Source organism: Diceros bicornis, chromosome 15 (assembly GCF_020826845.1).
Source record: "Diceros bicornis minor isolate mBicDic1 chromosome 15, mDicBic1.mat.cur, whole genome shotgun sequence".
Taxonomy (NCBI): Eukaryota; Metazoa; Chordata; class Mammalia; order Perissodactyla; family Rhinocerotidae; genus Diceros; species Diceros bicornis.
The window spans coordinates 63653499-63679735 of NC_080754.1; the positions used below are offsets into that span (position 1 = coordinate 63653499).

The following is a 26237-nucleotide window of genomic DNA, read 5'->3' on the forward strand; positions in this document are numbered from 1 at the left end:
TGAAGTGTGAAAAATGATGCTGACTTTTTCAAAAATCTCTGCAGCAACAGAAAAGTCAAAACCATCCTTAGGGGAGAAAGAAAATGGAGAATACTCTTGGGCTTACATCACTATCTTTGGCCACAACTCCCCTTGTAAATAGCAATTACTTTTAATGAAATCATCTTCAAATGTGAAGCAACATCATATTGGTTACTTTCATATAATAAAGGGCATATACCCAAAGGCAGACAGAACAGAGAACCGATGCTATTGACAGAAGAAAGCCTCTATTCCAGCTGTAAATGCTAAGACAGTTCATGTGATTGATCCATAACCTTTTTTGCTAAGCTCTCTGGACTCCAAGGAAGGGAGGAAATGGTATACCACATTGCTTCTGGAACATTAACAGTACCTGGTACATAGTTGACGTTCACTAAAGGTTCATTGGTTTTAATTGAATAGTCATTCCTCAAGGAAAGAAGTTTTTCTTGACACTAATTTTCAAAGTTATTTATTTGAAAAAATATATTTATGAATCTTAATTTAAAAAATAGAAAATAAAGTCTCCCTTCTCCCTTCTTATTACTCTCCCACAAAGAGCCGAGTTATTACTTTCTTGTGTATCCTTCCAAAGATTGTTCATACACGTTCAAGCAAATGTATCTATGTACCTATAGAAATACATGATACACATACACACACACACACACACACACACATATACTCCACCCTCCTAACTTCACACACAAGTGGTAGCATAGTGGACACAGAGCTACATCTTGCTTTTTTGCTTCACACTGAATCATGAAAATCTTTTCAAACTAACACATAAAGAGTTTCCCCACTCACTTTTATGGTAGAATAGTATTCCAATGTAAGGAAGTACTATGGTGTATTTAATCTGCACCCTTTTGATGAACACTTAGACTGTTTCCAATCTTTGGAATTATAAAAAATGCTGCACTGACTAATCTCATATGCAGGTTACTTCACACTTTTAGGGGCATGTGTGTAGGACAAATTCCTGCAAGTGGAAGTGTTTTAATATCTGCTAGATTGGTCTCTTTTCATTACTCTTCTCTTTTAGATTTTTTACTGGTTGCTATTACCCTTATTTTATTATTATTTTTACTACACAGGAGCTATAGAATCAGCTTTTCTAGTTTCAAAAGAAAATTTCTGATGGCGTTTTTATTAAACTCTCTTGATTAACTTAGCAATAATTGAGATATTTATGATACTGAGTTTCCTATGCAAGAACATTGCATGCCTTTTTTTTTATAGCATGCCTTTCTACTTTTCAAGTCCACTTTTGTGTCCCCCAGAAAGATTTTAAAGATTTCTTAATCTAGAGCATGCACATTTCTTTATGTAGATTTTTTTATATATCTAGTTATTTTATCTTTTTGTTGACATTCTAACTTGGTCCTTCTTGGCCACTATTTCTACTAACTGGTTATTGTTATCTGAAATCTACCAGTTTCTGAGCACTCATTTAATACCCTATCATTACACTGAATTCTTTTAATGTTAGTGTGTTTTCAGTTGACACTCTTGGGTTTTCCAGGTATGTTATCATGTTATTTGCAAAAGATGGTAATTTTACCTCCTCCTTCTTAAACTTCATGTTACTACTTTTGCCCTCTTATTAATTGCTTTGGCTAGAATCTCTAGAAAAGTGTAAAATGAGCATAGTATACTAGAAAGTCTTGTGTAGTCCCTGACTTTAATGAAAATACTCTTAGAATTTCTCTAGTAAGCATTATGCTGGTTTTTTGGGGGGGAGATAGATATATTTTTATAATGTTAAGGAAGTATTAATCTATTTCTATTTTGTTAAATTTATTTTTAATCAAGAATGGATGGTGAATTTCATTAAATGACTTTTTAGCATTTATAGATATATCACATCATTTTTGCTCTTAGATCTATTAATAAGATAGATTATAGAAACAAATTTTCTAATGTTAGTTATCTTTGCATTCCTGGAATATATCACATTGGATCCTGGGAAAGCAATTTTTCAATGTGCTGCTGGATTTGGTTTATTAACATTTTATTTAAAACTTTTGCATCAATATTTGAGGAATTGGTCTTTATGTTTATCAAGTTTCATATCAATTTTATGATAATTTCATAAAAAGCTTTGGGAAGATCTTACCTATAACTTTATTTATTTTTTTGACCTTAATGCTCATGGCCCAAAAGAAGTGAATTAAAATTTCCGACAACTAATGTGTCCTATCTATTTTTCCTGGGAATATTGTTGCTATGTAATTTGATTCCTAGATATTCTTAAGCTTCATAACTTATGAACCAAATCCTTTATCATAAAAAATACCTTTCTTTGTCTCATTAAATGCTTTCTGGCATGAATTTTTCCTTGTCTGATATAAAGGTTGTGATCCCTGTTTCTTTTGGTTTGCATTTGCCTAGCATCATCTGCTCATTTTATTCTTATTTTTAAAATTTCTTTTACAGCGTATGCTACATCAAATGAATGGCTGTTAAACTTGTTTATATAACTTTATATAAAACAATCTAGTAGTCATTATCCAATACTTCTTAATAGCCAAAGGAATTCCTACTATACAGGTTATACGAAAATAAGAAGGTAGTACTTGATTGTCATGTGTTTCCAAACCATTCTGTCACAAACAGCAATTGAAGCGTGGGGGGTTACATGCAGACTTCACAGACACTCATTTGAAAACAGAGGGCTTTGCTTTAGCAAATATGTGGACAAACTGCTTCTCAGAATTTTCAGCAAAGAGGATTGATCCCAACTAAGTGTTGATTTTCTGTCTCCACGTGTCATTTCCTGTGATTTATTTGGTAATTTGGCATGGTTCAAAAAAATAGCTTTTACATTGGGTTTGAATATGTGGTATGTTTTGCTGTAAAGAGCAACAGGATTTGCTTTAATTTGAATTATTAATATGTATTTTTAATTAATCAAGTGAATCATTTTTTAAATTTTTTCATCTTTTTATTTTTACATTTTCTAAATTATTTTATTGAACATATATCTCTTCTTTGCTAGATTTTGCCTTGTGATCCAATCTAAATGTTTTTTTCTTTTAATAGGTGAGTTTTGACAATTTACATGAAATGATATGATAGATATATTTAGTCTTAGATATGTCATATTATTTTGTATTATGATTTTGTTTTTTCTTAACTTTCAGAGTTCAATTATTTTACTAGAAAGTGCTATGTCTTGGATCAGACACAAGCAAGGCCAGACGGCACAAATAAGCTGTGTGAACAGGTCGCCCAGACTCTTATGTCATCTATTACTGTAGAAATGATGCCTCACTCCCAGGACACACCTATGGCTATATGGGAGGAAAATGTCTGAACTTGGTTTACTGATGGGTTGGCTCAGTACGTGAGTGCAAGTCAAAATTTGACTGCTGTTATAGTATAGACTTACTCAGAGATGGCCCTGAAAGACAGCAGTGAGGGAAAATTCTCCCAATGGGCAGAGCTTCAGGCTGTGCACCTGGTCGTTAACTTTGTATGGAAAGAAGAATGTACAGGTAAGAGCTAAGAATCATGAGCAGTGGCAGACGGCTTGGCTGAACGGCCAAGGGCCTGGAAGGAGAAAGACAGAGAGATTAGAGATAAGGAACTCTGAGTAGGAAGCATGTAGATAGACACATGGGATTGGGCACAAAGTATAAATATCTTTTTTATCCCATGTTAATGCCCAAGAGAGCCTTCACCAGAGAAGAGGCACTAAAAAATACAAGTAGATAGAATGACTCAGCCAGACGACATTAGTCAAGGCTTTGTCATAGCACCACAGTGTGATGCAATGGGTGCATAAATGGAGTTCCCTTGGTGGGATAGAAGCTAAGCATCACCCAACAGCATAAGCTCCTATTCACAAAGGTTGATCTTGTTATTTTTGTCACTGCTTAAATGTGCAATCTGCCGGCAACAAAGGTCAATGCTGAGCCCCCAAAATGGCACCATCCTCAAGGAAACTAATCAATCATTTGGTGACAAGTTATTTACATTAGATCTTTTCCACCTGGAAGAGACATCAATTATATTGAGTAGAATTTAAATGTAATCTGGGTTTGGGTTTTCCTTTCCTGCTCACAGGGCCTAAGCCTGAACCACTATTTATGGAAGTACAGAGTGCTTGGTCCGATGACACAGGATCCTAAATAACATTGCATCCGACCAAAGAACCAGTTATAACAAAGAAGTTCAGCAAGTGGGCACACGATCATGGGATTCACTGGTCCCATCACATACCATAACCTCTCCTCCCTCACTCAAAAACTGCTGGACTAATAGATCAATAGAACAGGATTTCAAAGAGCAACTCAAGGGCCAGCCCTAGTGGCCTACTGGTTAAATTCGGCATGTCCCGCTTTGGCAGCCAGGTTCAGTTCCTGGGCATGGACCTACACCACTCGCCTGTCAGTGGCCATGATGTGGTGGTAGCTCACATACAAAAAGAGGAAGATTGGCAACAGATGTTAGCTCAGGATGAACTTTCCTCAGCAAAAACAAAACACAAAAAAACCCAAAAGCAAAGAGCAACTCAATCTAATATCCTGTGAGGATGGGCCACCATCCTCCATGAGGCAATACACATATTAAAATAATGATCATTACGTGGTGTTGAATTTGCTATGGGTAGAATACACGAGCTGGGGAACCCAGTCACTTCAGGCTCCCATGTCAAGGGACCAGCAGAAAACAAAAGGAGTCAGCATCCTGGCAGGAGTAATTGACCATATCATTAGGAGAAGGTGAGGCTGCTGTTACACAATGGGGGCATCTCTAGGCACTCCCCTGCCCAATTTTGATGGTAAATGCACAATGGAGCAGTCACAACCTAAGAAGGACATGGAGACCAGGGACTCAGATCCCTCAAGAAAATGCATCTGAGTCATTCAACTAGAATGCAACTTAAACCAGCAGAGGTGCTAGCTGAAGATGAAAATATCTAGAACAGGTGGTAGAGGAGGGAGACTCTATTAGCGTTCTTGTTGCTGCCATAACAAATTACCACATACTTAGTGGCTCAAGAATTTGTGTTGACAAATTAATTTTCTAACAGTTCTGGAGGTCAAAAGTCTCAAATTAGTCTCACTGGGCTAAAGTCAATACTCGGCAGGGCTGGTTCCTCTGAAGGCTCTGAGGGGACAATCCGATTCTTTATCTTTTCTAGCTTCTAGAGGTTACCTGCATTTCTTGGTTCATGGCCTCCATGAGCTCCCATCTTCCAAGTGCATCACCAATCCCTGCTTCCATCATCCCATCTCCTTCTTCTGCCTTTGACCTTCTTGCCTCCCTATTATAAAGACCCTTGTGATTGTATTGAGCCCTCTCAGATAATACAGGAAAACATGCCCAGTCAAGACTTTTAACTATATTACATCTGAAAAATCCCTTTTACCATATAAGGTAAAATTCACAGGTTCCAGGGTTTAAGATGTAGACATTTTTGGGGGGCCATTATTCAGCCTACCGTAGAGACAATGAGTACCAATTGCAGGCTTGATACCAACTGGAGATGTAGAAATGATAGATCCTCTCACTAACCTTCTTATACATTTCCTTAGGAAAAGAGATCAATCAGCATCTCAGAGAAGTTGTTTCCATATGAGATGAAATTATTATATAAAACAAATGTATTCAAAGGGGCCAGAGGTAAACTGTAGTGGATACGACGGTACACTGCCCAAATCCCACTCTAGGACAAAGGCACTCATTTTCTCATCTGCTGATTCATAGCCAAGTCAACCTGCTGAAACTGTCCTTAGTTAAAAGGAATGGCCTCATCCAACATTTTGTTCCTCCCTTGGAACAGCCATTTCAGATTGTGTTCCTGGGAACCCAATTACAACAGAGTTTATGTAGGTGACATTAAGAAACATAGTAAGCCATGTCTAAACAATGGTTTCATTAAAAAAATGGCAAAGAGATTTTCATTTGGATGAAACAGCCTCAATAAAAGTTGAGGGTGCATCTCAATGAAAGTACATGGCATATATATGTGTCTTGGTTCGTGAACACGAAGATTCAACTTCCATGCTAAGAAAGTACTGAATTATTAAGGAATTCTGGAAGGGGTGCCTTGGGATGAGACTGGAGTGTGCAGGATAGTGTCATTGAGATTATTGAACAAAAGGCATATATTCTAAGGTTTCTAACTAGAAAAGCTAAGCAGCTGTCCATAAGCATAAATCACTTCACACTGGTCATAAATTGTGTTAATCTATTAATATATAAGGTAAATGTGCATCAGGTATGAACTTTGATATTACTGTGAACATCTTGAGGCCAATAATTTCTTACTCCATATCACTTTACTAAGAAAATAAAGATTTTTCAACTTGAAAAAATTTTATATATTCAAATTCCTATGTATGACATGAAGAGAAACTTATTCTCTAAAAAGATTTTCTCCAAAGAGGGGGAAAATGTGAATAAGTAGTTAACTGCTTCCTTCAACAGACATTCAAAAAGATAAAAAAAAATTTTTAAGTTCTTTTAATGATGTAATTGAACAGTTTAAAGCTTTTTGGTGAGGGATCAGCTTTGTAATTAGAGTTCCCCTGATTCACATTCCAGGAAACACCTTGTTTTTATGAAATATATATATGTGCACACATATGTATGTTTGACCTCAACATTGGGTCAGTACCCGTGTATATTAACATGAGTATCTTCTAAGGACCAGATCTATTTACTAGCAAACCCTGAGTTTAGAGATTCATTTTCACAATGACCTGGTCATTGTCAATTTTAGAGTAATTTATCCTAATGTCATGGGGAAGCCAAAATGGAGGAGTAGGACAATGAAAATGCCCCACACCATGCTGCTCCAGCCTCGTTATCAAGATAGAGAACTCCCACTCAGCCACAGACACTACACGTTCACATCAATGTCCATTAACCTTTCAGTCACCCTTCTCTGTGTTGTAAACAGTCTTTAGGGAACGGCTCACCAGCAAAAGGGAATGTGGAACGTCTGAAATAAAGTAGTTAGTGGTGGGAAGAGTGGATGTGGCATGGAAGTGGAAGTTTGGGAGAGAAGAAGGGAGATGTCGTAAGGCAGAGGACAGATCATTTCTCTCTCCCTTCCTTTAGAGACAGCATTGCAGAGTGGTTAAGAGCATGGACTCTTGGGTCAGACTACCCATGCTCAAGGCCACATTCTGCTCTTATCAGCTCTGCAATCTTGGACAATCACTTATCTCTCTGGACCTCAGTTGCCTAATCCTTAAAATTAAGATATTATTAATATCTACCTCCCATGACTCATGAGGATTAAATGAGTTAACATAGGGAAAGGATTTACAACAGTGTCTGGCACATAGTAAGTGCAGATAAAGGTTAGTTATTATTATTTTTATTGTTTCTTTTAAGGGTAACAGAATCCTAAAAACCAGCCTTGGGTTTATAACTTACAGTGAGTTGTAAATATTTTCTTCCATGGTTACAATTTTTATACATTTATTCCACAACCACTTAATAATGTACAGCACAAAAAGACCACATAGTTACTCACCTCTTATAGTCACATTCTACATTGGCATCCATACTAATAACCCTTTATATTTGTATCACTCTTTCTACTTTTAAAAGCACACATGTATACATACCTCATTTATTTTATCATTCTAAGAAACTCCAAAGTCAAGACACTAGCAGCAACAACAACAACAAAAGTGGTCCCAGAGCTGATAATACCACTGCAGTTTCCCAGTAGAAGCAAACATAAAACTACTTTGAAGGGAGAAACACTCAACCCAAGCCATTCAGTATTCACACATGTAAAATCCTATTTAAACTGAACTCAAAAATCCAAAATTGTAAAACCCTCAAGGAAATACGCCAATATGAGCACATCAGTAGATGAAACTTAGAGCAGATTAGATATTAAAAAACTTCAAGTAATGGAATTATTGACCTCAAATTATACAATTATATGTTCAAAATAATTCAAGGTATAAAGGAAAATTCTTTCTATGAACAAAGACAAAGTAACTTAAAAAAGTAACAGAAAGATGTTAAAAAGAACCAAATGAAATTTGGATGGAAACCAAATTCCAATCCAAAAAGACTCAATGGATTGGAACATGGAGCTGAGGGGATAAAAAAATAATGTGTCACACAGTGATGAAAAATACAAAAAATCAAGACATGGAGTTACAAAAAAATTTTTTTCTTGTGATGAGAGCTTTTAAGATCTACTCCCTTAGCAACTTTCAAATATACAATATAGTATTATTAACTATCATCACAAGGAAAAAACTGTGTAACTATGTATGGTGACGGATGTTAACTAGACTTATTGTGGTGATCATTTTGCAAAATATACAAATATTGAATCATTATGTTGTACACCCAAAACTAATATAATGATATATGTCAATTATACCACAATTAAAAAAAGAGACATGGAGGATAAAATAGGAAAGACTATGAAGGATATGAGAGCAATAATTTTTGTCTGCTTTGTTTACTATTATGTTTCCAATGCCTAGAATATTGCTGGCAGATAGTAGGTATTCAAAAAATATTTGTGGAATGCATAAGTGAGTGAATAAGTAGGATTTCCAGAAGGAGAGATTAGATTGAAAAGGCAATATTTGATACGATATTTAAGAACTTTCCAAAATTGATAAAAGGCACAAAACTCAAACTCACAAGACACAATGAGGATTAAGTAGGAATATACAAATAAGACCACATCTAGACACATAATAGTGAGACCATAGAGCACTAAAGACACAGTGAAAATATTAAAACAGAGAAAAAGTGGATTAAGTATAAAGGAATGACAATGAAACTGACAGTAGATTTCATAACAACAATAGTAGAAATTACTGAGAAATAAAAAGACTGCCAATCTAGAAATCTATATCCAGATAAATTATCATTCAAAATTAAGGGCAAAATAATGACTTTTTCAGAAAAGAGAGTTTATCACTAGCAGACCTTCACTGAAGGGACTCTTTTTTTTTTTGTGAGGGAGATCAACCCTGAGCTAACATCCGTGCTAATACTCTTCTTTTTGCTGAGGAAGACCGGCTCTGAGCTAACATCTATTGCCAATCCTCCTCCTTTTTTTTTTTTTCCCCAAAGCCCCAGTAGATAGTTGTATGTCATAGTTGCACATCCTTCTAGTTGCTGTATGTGGGACGCAGCCTCAGCATGGCCAGAGAAGCGGTGTGTCGGTGTGCCCCCGGGATCCGAACCCGGGCCGCCAGTAGCAGAGAGCGTGCACTTAACCGCTAAGCCACCAGGCCAGCCCTGAAGGGACTCTTAAAATGTTTACTTCAGAAAGTAGGAACTTAGATTCAGAAAGAAAAAAAATAGGGAGAGGATGAAAAAAAAGATTGGCTAGAAAAGAAATGGAAATACAGGTACTTGAAGTAAGCATTGGCTGAATTTTTTAAAAATCAGCAATTTTAATGAATAGTTTCAAGGGTGTTAAACAAGGTGGAATAAAAGTGCTGCTTAAGAACAATATGTAAGATGGGCATTAAGAGCTCCAGGGTCCTTATGGTAATAGGAGGAGAATAGAGCTATTGAGTAACTTTAGACATAGTTATTATAATTCATCAAATGTACGAAGGTATAAATTATAAAATCTACCATTATGAAGAAAGAGAAAAGACCACCAATGAAATTGTGAGTTATACCATGCCTTAAAGAAAACCCCATGTAAGACATGAATTCATGGTACTAGCCTCTCATTTCTCTGAATTTTCTTTCATCTATTCTAAGGGAATTGCCCATTTCACCTGCTTTCAGTTGCATTACTTACTGTAGTGTAATAGACAATCTTTTACCAATATCTCAGTAACAAAAAAGTATGTTCTTTTTAGGTTGAAAAGGTGGAATTTATATCATTCCCCCAATGATGAATATTTGGTTCACTAATATAAAATTTTTACACTGATGCTCTCTTTCCATGCTTTTCTGCACTGCTAATAAGGTTTTGTTTCAGTGGCACATTATATCTAGAAGTTTTGAAAACATTTTAAATGAATATTTAACTCAACATTAGTAGTAACAACAATGCACCTAATTCAGTTCGAATGATAACAACGTGAAAAGCTATGGCAAGTTCACGCATATGCAGGCAACGGCAACTATATTATGCCTAATGCCTGGTCAACAGCAATTGCAAGATGGCAATCAATTACAAAATATATACTTGGTTCAGAGATATTACTAGGTAAAAAATGTCATAGAATTAATAAAATATGGAGAATATATTTGCTAAAATTTTAAAGGTAACTACTAAAAGAATAGAAATAGAATGTGTAACTTGCAAACCAATAAAGCCAATAGAGGTGGAAAATGAAATGATAAAAATTCAATCAATTAAAAAATTACAGAAAAAAAGACAGAAATTCAGAAAATGTAACACAAACTAAAATGGAGAAATATATCCAAATATATCATTTATCACAATAAATATAAGTTGACAAAATTTACCAATTAAAAGACAGAGATTTTCCATTTGGATTATTTTTAAAAATCTATTTACATGGTATTTACAAATTATATTTAAGGCATAAGGACATAGGAAAGTAAAAAGTAAAAAAGAAAAAATAGGCAACTACTACTCTGAAGAAAAAAAGGAAAACTTATTAGAATAAAGATGTTCAGTAATAATAAGAGGAAAAGTTCTCCAAGCAAAAAATAACAAAATTAAACTTGTATGTACATAATAAAAAAGCCCCCAGATTTATAAAACAATCTTGACAAAATTACAGTGAGAAATTGACAAATACAAAATTATAGTGATAAATTTTAAAACATGTCTCTTAGTAATTGACATTTCAAGCAAACACAAATCTATTGAGGATACAGAAAATTTGACCAATATAATTAACAAGTTATTTAATCAAGATACTTAATATCCTACACCTCATAATTAGAGAATACACACTCCTCTTGAGCACATACGGAGCATCTAAAGAGGCAGTATAGTGTGGTGGCTAAGAACAGTTTTTGAAGTCAAACTCTCTGGGCTTGATTCTTGGCTCTACAATTTATTAGCTATACAATCTTGGACAAGTTAAATTATTAACCTCTTTGTGCCTCAGTTTCCTCGTCTATAAAATGGAGATAATACTAGTACTTATCTCAAAAGCTTATTGAAAGGAATAAATATAGTAACATATGGTAAGCTCTTAGAACAGTTCCTGGCACACAGCAAGCACTACATAAGTATCAGCTATTATTACTTGCACAGAAGAGCCTTAAACTATGCTACAAAGCAAGTCTCAGCCACTTCCAAACAGTCAGAATCATGCAGTTCACAATCTCTGACTACAATGTAGTCAAATTCTAACTTAACAACAAAATGATTACAAAAATTCTTTGGGAAATTAGAACACAAACTTCTAAATCACTTATGAGTGAAAGAGAAAATCACAATAAAATAAGAAAGTACTTAAAATTTGTAATGAAAATACTATATCTCAGAAACTTGTGGGATTAAGCTAAGAGGTACTTAGCAAGAAATTTACAGTCTTAAATGCTTATATCAGAAAATAAGAAAGTAAAAAAAATCAATAACTAATCATACAACAGAGGGGATCAGAAAAAGAATAGCAGAATACAACGAGAGAAAAAACAAAAGGAAAAGAGTAAACATCAAAAAAGAAATTAATGAGATAGAAAAAAAGATCCTATAAAGATGATTAATAAACTAAAAGTTTTTGAAAAAAGACAAAGCTCTAAAAATATCAGTGAAAAAGAGCATTTAAATACAGATGCAGCAGAACACAAAAAATAAGGACAGGGCTGGCCCCTTGGCTTAGCGGTTAAGTGCACACGCTCCGCTACTGGCGGCCCGGGTTCGGATCCCGGGCGCGCACCGACGCACCGCTTCTCCTGCCATGCTGAGACAGCGTCCCACATACAGCAACTAGAAGGATGTGCAACCATGACGTACAACTATCTACTGGGGCTTTGGGGAAAAAAAAGAGGAGGATTGGCAATAGATGTTAGCTCAGAGCCGGTCTTCCTCAGCAAAAAGAGGAGGATTAGCACGGATGTTAGCTCAGGGCTGATCTTCCTCACAAAAAAAAAAAAAAAGAATAATACAAGCAATTTTATGCCAATAAATTTGAAAACTCAGATAAAATATACAATTTCCCAGAAAATATATTTTACCAAATGTGGCTAAAGTGAAACTCCTCCAATTTTCTTCAAAGAAATTGAATCAGTAGTTTAAAAATTTACTAAAAAAACTCCCCCAAACAAAAAAACTCATGGTACCCAGAGGGTTTTACAGCTTTCTATGAAATCAAGGAACAGATCATGGCAATCTTATAAAACTCTTATAGATAATAGAAATGTGGAAACATTTCCCAACTCAGTTTATGGGACTAGTATGTACAACTCGATACCAAAACCAGGTAAAAACAATGGAGGAAAAGACAATTATAGGCCAATCTCGGTTCCAAAACTCCTTTAAAAATAGCAAATCAAATCAAGAAATGTGTTAAAATAAATGCCAAATTTTATTTTATCCAAAGAATGCAATAATGGTTTTATATTTTAAAAATGTATTGCTGCAAATCATCACATTAACAGATTAAAAGGGAAAATAAGATTATCTCAAAAGAGCAGAAAAAGCTGTTGATAAAATTAAACAATTCTTAGAAAAACAATAAAATAGGAATAAAAGGGAACCTCCTTAATCTGATAAAGGATATTAACCAAAAGCATGGAGCAAACATTATACTTAAATTAAAAAGTCAGAAAACTCCCTTTAAAGAATGAGAAAAGGCTATCTGCCATCCCCATTCCATTCGACATCGTTCTGGAGTGCTAGTCAGGACAAGACTGAGAAATCACATAAAAGCATCAAGATTGGAAAGGAAGAAACAAAATCATCTTTATTTTACGATAAGGACTGTATACATAAAAAAATTCCGAAGAAGGTGTTTCTCTTATCTTAAAAAAATTCTTTCCTGACTTGCTATTTCTTTCTAATTACCACTCCATTTCTCTGTTACTCCTCCTAGGAAAATGCCCAGAGATGTTACTGCTCGTTTTCTTCAAATCTTCTCCCATTCTGTCTTAAACTAACTCCAGCCCAGCCTTCACCTCTACCTATCCAACGACACTGCCTTTGTCAAGTTGCAGTGAACTTCATGTGCCTGAATCTAATGGTCAAGTCTCAGTCCTCCTCTCCCTTGACCTATCAGCAGCAGTTGACACCGCTCCATCCTCGATACAGTTTCTCCACTTGGCTTTCAGGACGTCATGTTCTTCCGACTTTCTTCCTCCTTCACTGGACCTTTCTCTCAATTTACTTTACTGGTCCGTCTCCATCTCCTTGACCTCTGAGCACTGGGCTCAGTCTTTGGACTTTCTTATTTTCTGTCTACACTCACTCCCTTGGTGATCTCATTCAGTCTCAAGGCTGATGAGTTCCAAAATGATGATACCCAGCCTGGACCTCTCTCCTCAACTCCAGTCTCATGTATCCAACTATCTACATGACATCTCCACTCAGACGCCTGACACCTCAGACTTTACATGTCTGCAGCAAACTCTTGATTCATTCCTACCCCTCCTCTCCAAATTTGTTCTTCCCTCAGTCTTCTCCAACTTACCTAATGAGAACTTCATCATTCTAGTTTTTCAGGCCAAAAATCATTGAGTCTCCCCCCACCCTTTACATGCTACGCCCATATCAACAAATCCTGTTGGTTCCACCTTCAAAATACATCCAGAATCTGAACACTTCTCACCACCTTCATTGCTCCGTGATGGTCAGAGTCTCTGTTGCTTCTTATCTGGATTACTGCTGTAGCCTTTTAATTGGCCTCCCTGATTCTACCTTTGCCTTTGCACAGACTCTTCTCAAAATAGGAAAAGGAAAGTCAGATCATGTTACTTCCCTGGTCAGAACTCTCCAATGGCTACCCAAGGCCCTATGTGATCCAGCCTCCATCTCCCTTCTGACCTGTTGTCCTATGACCTTCCTGCCTTGCTCTCTGCTTCATCCACACTGACCTCCTTGCTGTCATTCAAAAACTCCAAGCTGCCCTCAGGGCCTTTGTACCTGATGCTTCTGCCTGAAATGATTTCTTCCAGATATCCACCAGTATTGCTCCCTCACCTCCTTCAAGTTTTGCTTAAACGTCAGCTTCTCAGTATGTCCTACCTTGTCTGCTCTGTTTAAAACTTCAAACCTCCAATCCCCTGTCCCCATCCTCTGCTTTATTTTTCTACATAACACTCACTTATCATCTTCTAATATACTATATATTTTCCTTATTTATTTTATTTTCTGTTCTCACCCAATTAAATAGATGATGGTAGAGATTTTTTGGTCTATTTTGCTCATTCCTGTATCCTCAGCATCCAGTACAGTGCCTGGCACATAGTAGGTGCCCAACATATTTGTCAAATAAATGGAAAAATTTACAAATTATTAAGATTAATAAAAGAGTTGACTGAATATACTGATATAAGATCACTATACAAGTATCATTTCTGTCATAACCACTTGAAAAAAAATAGTTGGAATATACAATTTTAAAAAAGGATTCCATTTATGATCTCAGCTAAAACATATAAAACACTTATAAATTTAAAAAAAGATGTACAGAGGCCGGCCCTGTGGCTTAGCGGTTAAGGGCACGCACTCTGCTACTGGCAGCCTGGGTTCAGATCCCGGGCGCACACCAATGCACCGCTTTTCCGGCCATGCTGAGGCCACACCCCATATACAGCAACTAGAAGGATGTGCACCTATGACATACAACTATCTACTGGGGCTTTGGGGAAAAAAAAAAAAAGGAGGAGGATTGGCCATAGATGTTAGCTCAGAGCCGGTCTTCCTCAGCAAAAAGAGGAGGATTAGCATGGATGTTAGCTCAGGGCTGATCTTCCTCACAAAAAAATAAAGAAAGAAAGAAAGATGTACAAGACTCTTAAGATCCTTAGGAAAAAAAATCATAAAACTTTATTGAAAGATATTTAAGATGATCTAAATAAATTGATAGATACACAATATCTACAGATTAGAGGACAGTACCATAAAGATGTTAATTTTCTTCAAATTCATCTACAGATATAATGAAATTCCAATTAAGATACTGACAGAATTATTCATGAAACTTGAAAAGCTTAATACAAAATTGTTAAAGAACAAAAGCAAATCAAAGAAATTTTAAAGAAGGAGTTTGAGGATACTTGTCCTACCAGATATCAAGGCTTATTACAGTAAAAGCTGAAAGGCAAGCTACATTTGGAGTAAGAGATATGTGTTATGCATAAGTGACAAAAGATCAGTACAAGAATATCCGGAAAAACTCCTCAAATTAATAAGGAAACATTTTTTTTAAAAAACTATTAATCAAAAAATGGAGAGAAAAGAAAAGAAAAAAACTTGAAACCATAAACAAGCACTTTACTGAAGAGGAAACCCAAATGGCAAATAGCAAGTAAACGCATGAAAAAATGGTCTGGTTGGCCTCCCTAAGAACGAGGGGAGCGCAAATTTAAATAACAATCAGATACTGCTTCACTTAAATTGACAAAAACTTTAAAAATCTAAGGAAAGCAAGCATTTGTGAGGATATAAAGCCTCTGACACTCTTGTACATGGCTGATGGGAGTGTAAATTAGTACGACCACATTAGATAGCAACTTGGTGATATATCAGGAAGTTGAATGTTTATAAAACCCCCAAACCAGTTGTTTCACTCCTAGTTGTGTACACAAGAAATACTGGCACATTTGCCAAAAGTGCTAATTGTAAGAATGTTCACTGCAGCACTGTTTAAATAGTAAATGTCCATCAAAAGAAGAATGGATAAACAAATTTTGGCATAGTCATATAATGGAATACTCTATCCCACTGAAAACAAATGAATTGGAACTACATGTACCAACATAGCTAAACTTCAAAAACATAATATTGAGCCTTATGACAGCATTTATGTAAAGTTTGAAAACATGAAATATAATACCATAAGTAATTTTGAACCATGCATATGTAGCAAAGAAATAAAAACATGCATGGATAAATACCACAATCAGGATACTGGCTACCTTTGGGAGCAAAGGAAGGAGAATTGGAGTAGAGACAGACATGCAGGTGATTTCAATTTTATCTAATTGCTTAAACTGAGTGATTTTTGTATGCCTAACATTTTTTATTGTTAAAAAACATTAAAAAGAACTGGAAGGTGGGTAGATTAATTAGGCATGAGTGAACATTGTGGGAAAGGTGGAGTTGAGAGTGTGAGAAGAAGATAAGTGGGTAGGGAGACAATCTCACCTGGAGGAGTCTGGAAGGAGAGCCAAGGGAGCAGAAGAACTGACTATTAGGTAAGAGCAGTCCAGAAAGGACTTGAAAGGAAAAGGTAAAACTTAAAGGCACATTTGGGAACTTGGAGAGAATTCTGAATGAAAAGTGACTTATCAAACCAAGCCTAAGGACAAAATATCTTCCAGCTGTGTTTTGGAGTAATTGGTGGAAAAAGAAGGCATGGACCTCAGAGCAGAATCTAGTAAGGTTCAATCATTTTGTGAGTGACTTTGGGGGAAAGATTGGAGGCTTGCTTACTGAATTTTCAGATTCTACAAAGCTGGGAATGATAACTAATATACTGGACAAAATCATGGTTTTTAAAAGGTATGGATATCATGGATTGAGGGCCTAAAGACAAGAATATTATTTCAATGGTTTAAAATGTGACATAATACACTTAGTTTTTTTTTCAAGTTACCTAATTATAAGTATTGATTCAATCTGAAGGTCTTAGCACATCACAGGATAAATGTGGCCAACTGTCTGATGTTACTATTGAAAAGAAATTTTAGAAACATAGTATCTGACTAGTATCAGCAATTGTTGCAAGCAATTGGTTCAAGTAATGGGCGATGATAAATTACAATAATAAATTAGGAAGACTCCCAGGGAGGGTAAACAGAATGTTGAGAATGTAGGCAGCACTTGGGAGCTACAATGAGGCATCCTCCAAAAACTTGGAAACAAGATTGCCCTTTGAAGATTAAACAAAAAAATCCACTTGTACAAGTGGGATTAGCCAGCTACAGGACTACCCCAAGATACTATCTGAACACAGGTGACTTTACAGGTGAGTTAAATAACATCTCAGGGAGATAGAGCTGGAATGTGATTGTAGCAGAGGAGGAAGAAACCTAATCAATAATAATATTCTTGTCTGGAGAAAGACTGGGTAAATAGAGTTGGAAAGAACAGCATGGAGCACACAAGAATTCTGACCAATATGAGTTATAATTTTCATTGTAAATCAATAAGTCAGCATTCTAATTTATATTTCTGAGTCTTGCATCTGGATAGCATGACTTGGGTAGCATTTCTCATGTACTGACAAAATTGAGTTTCCGGACCCTAGACTGGAAATGTGATGTGGTGTAACCTTTTCCTGCCAAAGGCCTCTTCTTTGTCAGGGAAAAAACATGAGGACACTAAAGATGTTTAGCTGGGAATAGAGAAGCCAGAGGTGAGACTGATATCACTATCTTCCCATGTTTAAAGTGCTTCTTGTAGGAACAGAGGTTAGATTCTTTTGATTGTTGGGGCAAAGAACAGAACAAAGCACAATAGACAGAAAACACAAAGAGTAAGATTTCATCTGGCCAAAAGGAGGAACATGCTAACAATTTGAACTTCCAACAGTGTGTTCCACTGCTATCTCTTTGTCAGTTAGGATTCTTTGGTCATAAGTAATAGAAAAAGTCTGGATAACTGTAGCACAAAATAAAAGATTAATTAAAAGGTATGAAGTGGCTCACAGATTGGAAGGAAAAGCTGAAGGACTTGGCCTTAGAGGGGCAGTGACCAAGGCAGCTATGGTGATGAGGGGCTGGAATCAAAGGACTGTTTCTTTGGGGCACCATCATCATGATGATAGATAACCCTCTGCTGATTTCTTTCCTAAAATTATCAGGAAAGAAATTCTGATTAGCATAGCTTGGGTCAGGTGTCCCCACTCCTTCCCTCCCCACTCCACTAGCAAGGGCAAGGTCGGCAACCTTGACTGTAGGCCCCATCAAGGCTTCATGCGATGGAAAGGGGAAATTTACCACAGGAAAATTGAGAAGCAGGAGAAAATATCAAAAACCTACTACATTTTTATCACTGCAAATGCAAAAGGAGAGGACACGTATTTGTCAGGAATCCTAAAGAAGGGATTTCTGTGCTGAAAGGAAGTTTGAAAACATGATTTAGAAAGTCCTTTCCAGTTCTATGTTTCTAAAGAGAAATTAAGAAGTGGAATTGATGACGAAGATCCAGGGTCATTAGGAAAGGACTGATAGGAAAGATCTGGTCCTGGTCATAAGGGAGGGATGTGACGCAGCCAGCAGGGCAGTGAGCCACACAGTAGGCACAGTAGTTCCATGGACTAATCACTGGTACTTGTTGTTGAATGTCTTGGGCATTGAAGCCTCATGGACAGGTTTTGAACAATTGAGAGACATGTAATAAAATCTGGTTTGGAAGGTTTAATCTGTTAACTGTTGGTAGATTGAACTAGAGAAAGTCAAGACCAAAAAGGAGATCAATTGCTTTGAGGGCCTGAGCCATGGTGATAGCAGCAGGACGGGAACAGAAAGAGGAGATGAAGAGGCATTTCTCAGGCAGTGTCTACAGGACTTACTGGGAAAGGAGAGAGTGAGAGAAAGGGGTCAAGAGTGACTCCGGGTTTCAAACAAGGAGATCTAGGAAAATGATAGTATAACTAGAAGAAAGATGATAACTTTTAATTTAGATATATTGAGTTTGAGGTGATAGATATCAACTAGCATGGGCTTGAAGCTTAGGGAGAGATGTCAAGGCTGAAAACAGATTTGGCATTCCCTAATGTAGAGATTGCACTTGAGGTTCTACAAATAGATAATTTTCTATAACGACAGAGTATAATGTGAAAGGGAAATTATGTCTCTTTAGAAACAAGTAATCATTAAGAACTAGAACCACTAGAAATCATTTCAGGAATAATGAAACTTGAGCTGGCTTTTAAAGGAATGGAGTGGGAGAAGGAATTCCACACAGGAATGTGTTTACAACTAGGATTGAGTAGCAAATTTAAAAATTAGATTGACCTACGTGATCCCTTTAAGAAATGATTCTTTTCATTCTGCCACCCATCTTCTCTACGCCCCGGTTACAGATAGAGAAATGGGAGAAGTGAGATGTGATAAAAGTTAGTAGATGAAGAACACAGGAAAACTACTGGCTCTCTAGACCTGCTGGTCTGGTGGGATGCTGATCAGAGGGCTTAAAGGATGGACAATGCTCCTGATGACAAGGGATCTGCCAGCCTTATGGTTAAAAATGGGGACATACAACAGCACCTACTAGTCTTAAATTCTGAATTTGACATCTGTGAAACCAAGCAATTGATAAAGGAAACAAAGGAAATCACTGCCACTAGTGACCTCTAGTGGAAATAGGCCTCAGGAAACTTAGAGAGAGAGAGAGATTTTCTACTGGATTAGGTGAAAATCAGTGGCATATTCAGCCAATTTATTTCCAGAGGAGTGTAAGGAATGGGCTGCTGAAAATAGCACACAAATCCTACCCAGAAAGTGGAAAAGTACCAGGAATACTTTGTGTTCTGAGTCAGACTAAGTTGATTAATGTTTTGGAAAAAATGCGGACATGTAATTGCTGTCCAAGACATTACCTGGGAAAAGAAGAGTGTTTGGGCAATGACTTCACTGGTCACTGGGGGATCTGGCATGTTGATGGCAGCCAACAAGAGAACATGCTGACATGCTTGAGGAAGAAGCCACACTGGTTGCTAGTGTGCCTTTTAAATGTCTCTTCATTATAACATGGAAGAAAGCTGTTATCTCTGAAATATGTACACACTTGCTAATTCAGTATTTTATGGCTCAAGTCCTGTCTCTTTCCTCTGCCCATTGGGTGTTTGTGTCAAGTGCTGGCAAACGCCGTCGAGCTGGGAGGACGCAAGAGGATGCTTGGTGGCCTTGGCCTTTGAAAGTGGACCAATCTCATGGAGGGTCCAAGCATGACCAAGAAGGTCGATATTAACCTACGCTGGGCACTCCACATGCACTTTCTTTGGGAAGTGCTTTCAGAATATATTATATTGACATTGAGGAAAAGCAAAGGCAGGGGAGGGTTGATGGAGATTTTAAATGTCTGATCACCCTGGTGGCTAATAATGGGTGAGTTGAATTACATAGGCTGAGGGGCAGAAAAAGGAGCGGAAGAAAGATAAATAAGACAGAGACAATATAGAAGCAAACAGAGTCATTGTTATTAAGCCCTGGGCAACTGTCACTTCTGGCAGCAGAGTGATCTTTGTCCTTGTCTCATATTACCTGCATGACAGGAGGTGTCATCCTGCCTTCTTTCATTATTCAACCTCCACTGCACACCCTGCTTTGTTTACTGATATTATTGTGCAGCTTGGCAGGCCTGCTGTTCCCCAGATTTGCTCCCTCACCTCTCCACGTCATTTCAAGGATGTAGAAACAGACTTAGATAAGCTTTTTGTGGGAATTCCACCCTGGTTTGCAATTTCTAGAGTTCTGGTCTCTGTGAGTGGACAGAAGGCAGCCTAGCTGCCCCTAAGTCAGTGACTTCCCTGGTGTTATTTCTTAGATGCCAAACTAAACCATAGAGCAGAGTTAAGAGAAACCAATATTAGTGGTCCTTCCTCTTCCCCGTCCAAAGATCCTTTCCCCCAGGATATGTACAATCATTTGGCTCCAGAATAGGTCATTTCAAGGGTCTAGTCTAAAAACTGGTTTACTTACTGAAGATGAGCTAATTATTTTAATTTGCTCCAAAGCTTCTGTCAGGCTGTCTTCAATCTCAGAGTCATCTAAGGAGAAGAGGTCTCCAGCTCGTGAAAGATCTTTTTGTCCTAAGACCAGTCTGAAAAGTTGATGCATGATGAGGAGTTTGGTAATCAGTTGACGTTTTGTAGGCCCAGGGCCACAGGTTTCAGTCATTAGAGGTTAGTAAGACAAAACCATGTAGCTGGAGGCAAACTTCCTATTCCTTGAAAGGTCATTTTTCTCCACACTTTGAGGTCTTCTTTGACACTCTCTGCAAGAGAAATAAATGACACAATATAGCCGTTAGCACAACGGCATGAGCTCAGAATGTGAACTTGGTGCCCAACAGAGAGAAAAAAAGAGAAATTTGGAAATGTGCATAGAGTAACAGATCCTGGCTTGATGATCTTCAAATGAGCTCTTTCTTAGTTTTGTCTCAAGAAGTCTTGTCAAAAATTATTAGGTTTCTCCAGGATTTAATTTGAGCCTTAAAAAGCAGCTTAAACCCCACACTTATTTTTCTTCTTTCTGTATCCTTTCTATATCCTTCTCCTTCTCTCCATGCCACTTGGAGAAACAACAAATACGTCTAACACTTGCCAGATTTTCCCCAAAAAGATTCCTATGAACCCCAAACAAAAAAGGGCAATGAAAGGAAAGAGGGAACACAAGAAACATCCTTTAGACCCACTGCCTGGTGTCCTCTTTTTTCCTGGGCATAGGAACCGGTGCTCACCTCCTTAGCTGAGTTTCTTTCCCATATCGGCAGCAGAATCTCCCCCGACCCTCCGTCCAGAAGGTGATCTCAATGCTCGCCTTGTTCTTATGTACTCTCTAGACAGGTAGCAATGAAACAAAGGACTCTGCCTAGAAGTGTGAAGCTAGATCCTCTCCACTGAATGTGAGTATGAACTTGAACTTGAACACTGAACTTGGTGATAGCATTGCGACGCAGGCTGAAGAGGAAGGGCTTTGGGATCAAGCAATCTCTCCCTATTCCCACAGTTGAAATAATGAAATCCCGCTATACTTCTTAGTCAATTAGCAGTCTGTGGAGAGTAGGGCAATGGCACAAATTAAATATCTGATTACTCTCATCGGCTCCCTTCTGGCCCTAATAAAATCGCAGACCATTTGCAATGGTAGAGACCTTAACGATCATTTAATGGCCAGGGAGGTTCAATGACTTCCCCAAGGCCCCATGGTAGCTGTGGCAGTGCTGTTCCCCTGATTTCAGGCCAGCGGGCTTCCCCCACGGTTAACAGGAGACTAGAGTCATCTCATAGATGCAGGTAACTTACAAATGTAGCCACAGGCTCAGAGAGAGCCAAGAGTGATTTATTTAATTAAGCAGTAGGCGATTCTGTCCAAAATTTCACTCTGAATGTGTTCCCCAGAATGCGCATGAAAAGGAAGAGGGGAGTCTGCTGCTTCCTTGGGCAGTCTTCCCTTCTGAGTTATCACTGTGGGAGCCCCTTTCTGTGCTGAATGCAATTTTATAGCTCAAAGATACATGCTCTCCGTGCAATATGGTCTCTAAACACAAGTCAAATCCTTCATCAGGCACTCCATTAAATAAGCTATCAGTAGTATTCCAAATGGCACAATTCGTAGGCCATTGAAAGGATTTCAAGTACAGTATCCCCTACATGCATCTTTTGTGCTATCTACCAGCTTTAGAAAAATGACACCCAATACTTATATATGCTTGTCTGTGTGCCAGGCACTGTCCTGATGCTTTGTAAACATTAACTCATTTAACCCTCATAGTAACATTACGAGTTTATTTCATCCCCATTTCACAGGTGAGGAACCAGAGGCATTAATAACTTGCCCAAGCCACACAGCTAGTAAGCTGGAGAGCTGGGATTTGGACCCAGAGATTCCAGTGCTAGGCTCCAAGGTCTTGACCACTACGGTATGTTGATTCCATGTAAGGCTCCATGTGAGGTGACTCTTAGGAGTAAAGGCCCTCAGAGCATTGTGAACATTTGAGGGTGAAGATATGGGTAGGGGCATAAAGCAAGAAAATGAATTTCTGTTCCCTCCTTCACTGACCCTGCATGCTTGCCCATCTATGCCCTGGGATTCAGGCCAATCAGAGAGCAGCAGAGTCACAATGAAGAGAAGCTTAGAGGAAGAAGAAAGAAGGAGAGTGGTGGGGAAGGTTTCAGGGGGTGGGGAGAGCAGAGTGGGGGTCCTACAAAGCAGTCTGCACCCTGGCAAATGTGGAAGGTGAACTGCAATATCTATGAGAAAACTTAGGGCAGTGTCTTCCTGAATTTTCCCCTGAACACATCCTCCTCCCCTCAGACATTTGCAGTGACAGAGTCTCGGTGAAATAATATTCAGAAAAAGAAGACAATGGATGGAAGTGACTTCACCGTGGCCCATCAGGTCGTCGGTCAATATTGGGCACTTCTGGAAGCAGATTCAGCTGCCCCAGACATACCAGAGCTGGAGCTCTGAGAAGGAGCAAAAATACACGCTGGTCGAGAGGAGCACCCCTAGGCTTTTCCTGGGTTCCTTCTTTACTCTCCACACTTAGATGACACCTGGTGTGGAGCCCCACATTCATGCTTCCAACTTCAGCTGTTGCTCTTGAGTGTCCATTATGTGCAAAACATGATTGTTCAACACACAGCCATACTTAAAAACTTCCACACATCCAGGGTGGGTAGAGAGAGACGAGACTTGTACCAAACATTCCACAATACAAGGATGACTCAGAGAAAAGTCTCTTAGGTAGTATGAAAGGAAGTCTGGGGAAGTACAAGTGAGAGAGAGATCTCTCCTAGGGGAAGATGGTACAGAATGGCTTTGTAGGGGAAATTGTGTTTGAGTTGGGCTTTTTAGGGTAGGTTTCACTCAATGCACGTGTGATGAGTACGTACTAAGTCAGCTGCTTGTCTGGGGACCCAGATTCAAGTCCCAGCCCAGCCACTCAGCTGTTGTGGGACCTTTGGTTCATGCTTTTCCCTTCCCTGAGCCTCAGTTCCTCATCTGTAAAATGGGGTTAATGCATGCCTAGTCGATCTCATCAGGCCGTTTTGAAGATCAAAGCTGATAACATGTAAAAGGGCCCTCTGTAAAATAATGACACCAAGAGCTGATGTTTAGTGGGTGTTTACCATGTGTCAGGCACTACTCCAAGTGCTTCCCAAGTGCTAAGTCACAATTCTCACGACAGTTCCATGCCACGAGAAACTGATGTTCACAGAGGAAAACAACCGGCCCAGGGGCACCTGGAGAGTAAGTTGTAGAGTCTGGACTGAAGGCAGCTGGTCCTGCAGGCAAAGCCCTCTCAGGGCTGTGTACAGTCGTGTACATGTCTGTGTGTGATAATTATTGCGCTGTCTCCCTTCTCATCAGTCATCATTTAAAGAGCGCCCACATGCTGCAGTTTACTGCCCTTTTCTGGATAAGGATCAGCAAGGCACATTATTTATTTTTCAGCAGCTCTGGTCAATGTTTTGCTCAGGTGTCTGGCTTCTCCTGCTGGTCTGTTTGCAACAGCAGAGGTCAGAGCCAGATCAAATTCTACCTTATCTTCTGAGAAACTCTCTACCCTTATGAATTTCATAGTCCTGTGGCCTACATGCATGTATACAGAAGTACCCACCTTACACACACAAACACACACACACACGCACATATGTGTGCACACTCGGATACTTTCTATGTACCAAGCTCTTTGCTAGACACTTTCTTCTCTTAGTTCTCCCATCAACCCTGCAGGTAGATATTTGCACCAAAGAGGAAATGGGACTGGTGAGGTTAAGGTTACACACAGAGCCAAGATTCACATCCAAGTAGATCAGCCTGCAAATCTCATACTTTCTGTATTACAAAAACTGGCTTATAAAGTTCCCTGTTACTCCCAACTTTCGCTCTCATAATTTCTTTCCCTAATCCGTAAGGGACCCTAATCTGAAGCACACATTCTCATTATTCAGAACATATTTTTTAAGCAGGTATTGGTTGACAAGTCAGGTTTAGTACAGAGAAACAGACAGCACAAAAAGAGAAACGATTCTACACCAAAAGTGACACATTTCAAGGAGTCACAGCTGTCCCCCGCACACTCGTGTTACCTGCGCACTACTCCTTAAAGGCGTGCTTGCTGTTACTCAGCTGGACGTTTTGAGACTGGGTGGGAGATTCAGGCAGCAGACTCTGAGGGCACAGTAAGTGGAATCCGCTCAGCTCAGTGAACCTGAAGTTGTTCATTTCAGTGCCGGGTGGAAGAATTCAAGGAATGCAGCCTGATGCCACCGGGAGCTTGGAGCTGGTCAGGTGACAGGCTGCGCCTCACCCAATGGAGAGTTACTTCTGAGTGGAGTGCTCTGTTTCCCGAGGTGAAACATAAAGCCTGCTCCAGTAAAGCAGAGTTGTTTTTAACAGAGAAAACAAAACTCCCTGTGTTCATGAAAATCTATACTTTCCCTGGGAAGAATGGAGAAACAAAATCCCACGCAGGAAACAGTTTCAACAGGAACTCGAGCAGGTGAATGGAGTGACTATTGGGAACCATTTCACAAAGCCCAGAGAAGAGAAAACTGCAGCCTAATTAACACTGACTCCCTCCCGAGGCATCACACACACAGTTGGAAACACTGAGCGTTTGTCCAGGAAGAGTCCCAGCTCCTAAAGAAGTGGTCCTCTTGCTCTGCCTCTAGATTAACATCGCTGAAAGTTTAAGGATGCAGGATGTTGCTTATAAGTGGAACAAACTTACTCAACAAAAATGCATACACTTTTTTTTTTATTTGCTGGGAGGTTATTCATAAAAATGTACTTGGACCAGATATATCAGATTTGTGCTTTAAAATATTGCAGCAATACTCAGAGAAAATGTTTATCCTGCTTAATCTATTGACACTTCAGAGGAGAAAAAGTTACTGGAGCCCTCCCTTATTGTTTCAGTAGTTAATGGTGCATTAAAAAAACATGTTTTAAACTGTATTATTCTCTCTGCCTAATTTATCTGTTTCTATAGAAGGTCTATTGCCCATCAAGTCACTGATCTGCTGTATGGGAAGCTGTGCTGTAGATAAATTCATCTGCGTGATCGCTAAGATTTGGACACTGAATGCCCCCCACCCCACCCCACTCGGGGTGCTGCCCCACAAAGGTGTGTCGTCAGGGTGGCCCCACACCTGCTATTGAGCCAGGTCATACGCTCCAGGAGAACCATCTCATGAATCTTCTTAGACGCTTGGTGATAAATCCTGTTTTTACACCATCCATATATGGAGAACTGTTCCTTGAAGAGTTTCCTTTATAAAAATGGAGAATCCAGTCATCCATGAGTAGGTGTATTCTTTCATTAGTAATTTTCTGGCTTACAGATACTGATAAAAGTCTCCTCTTTTAATGGAAGAGACTATATTTCTTTAATCTTCCTTCTTTTTCATCCTCTATCATTA

The 26237-nt window shown here is 38.4% G+C and overlaps 1 protein-coding gene across 1 annotated transcript in view; it reads right to left on the reverse strand.

Moving 5' to 3' along the window:
* VEPH1 (ventricular zone expressed PH domain containing 1) overlaps positions 1–24999 on the reverse strand; it is a 202995-nt gene extending 177996 nt beyond the window's left edge. The window contains exons 1-2 of the mRNA XM_058556450.1: positions 24903–24999; positions 20785–21079 (exon numbers count right to left, since the gene is read on the reverse strand). Of these exons, the coding sequence (XP_058412433.1) occupies positions 20785–20982 (198 nt within the window). The 5' untranslated portion in view covers positions 20983–21079; positions 24903–24999. The remainder of the gene's footprint in view (positions 1–20784; positions 21080–24902) is intronic.
* Positions 25000–26237: the final 1238 nt, after the last annotated feature.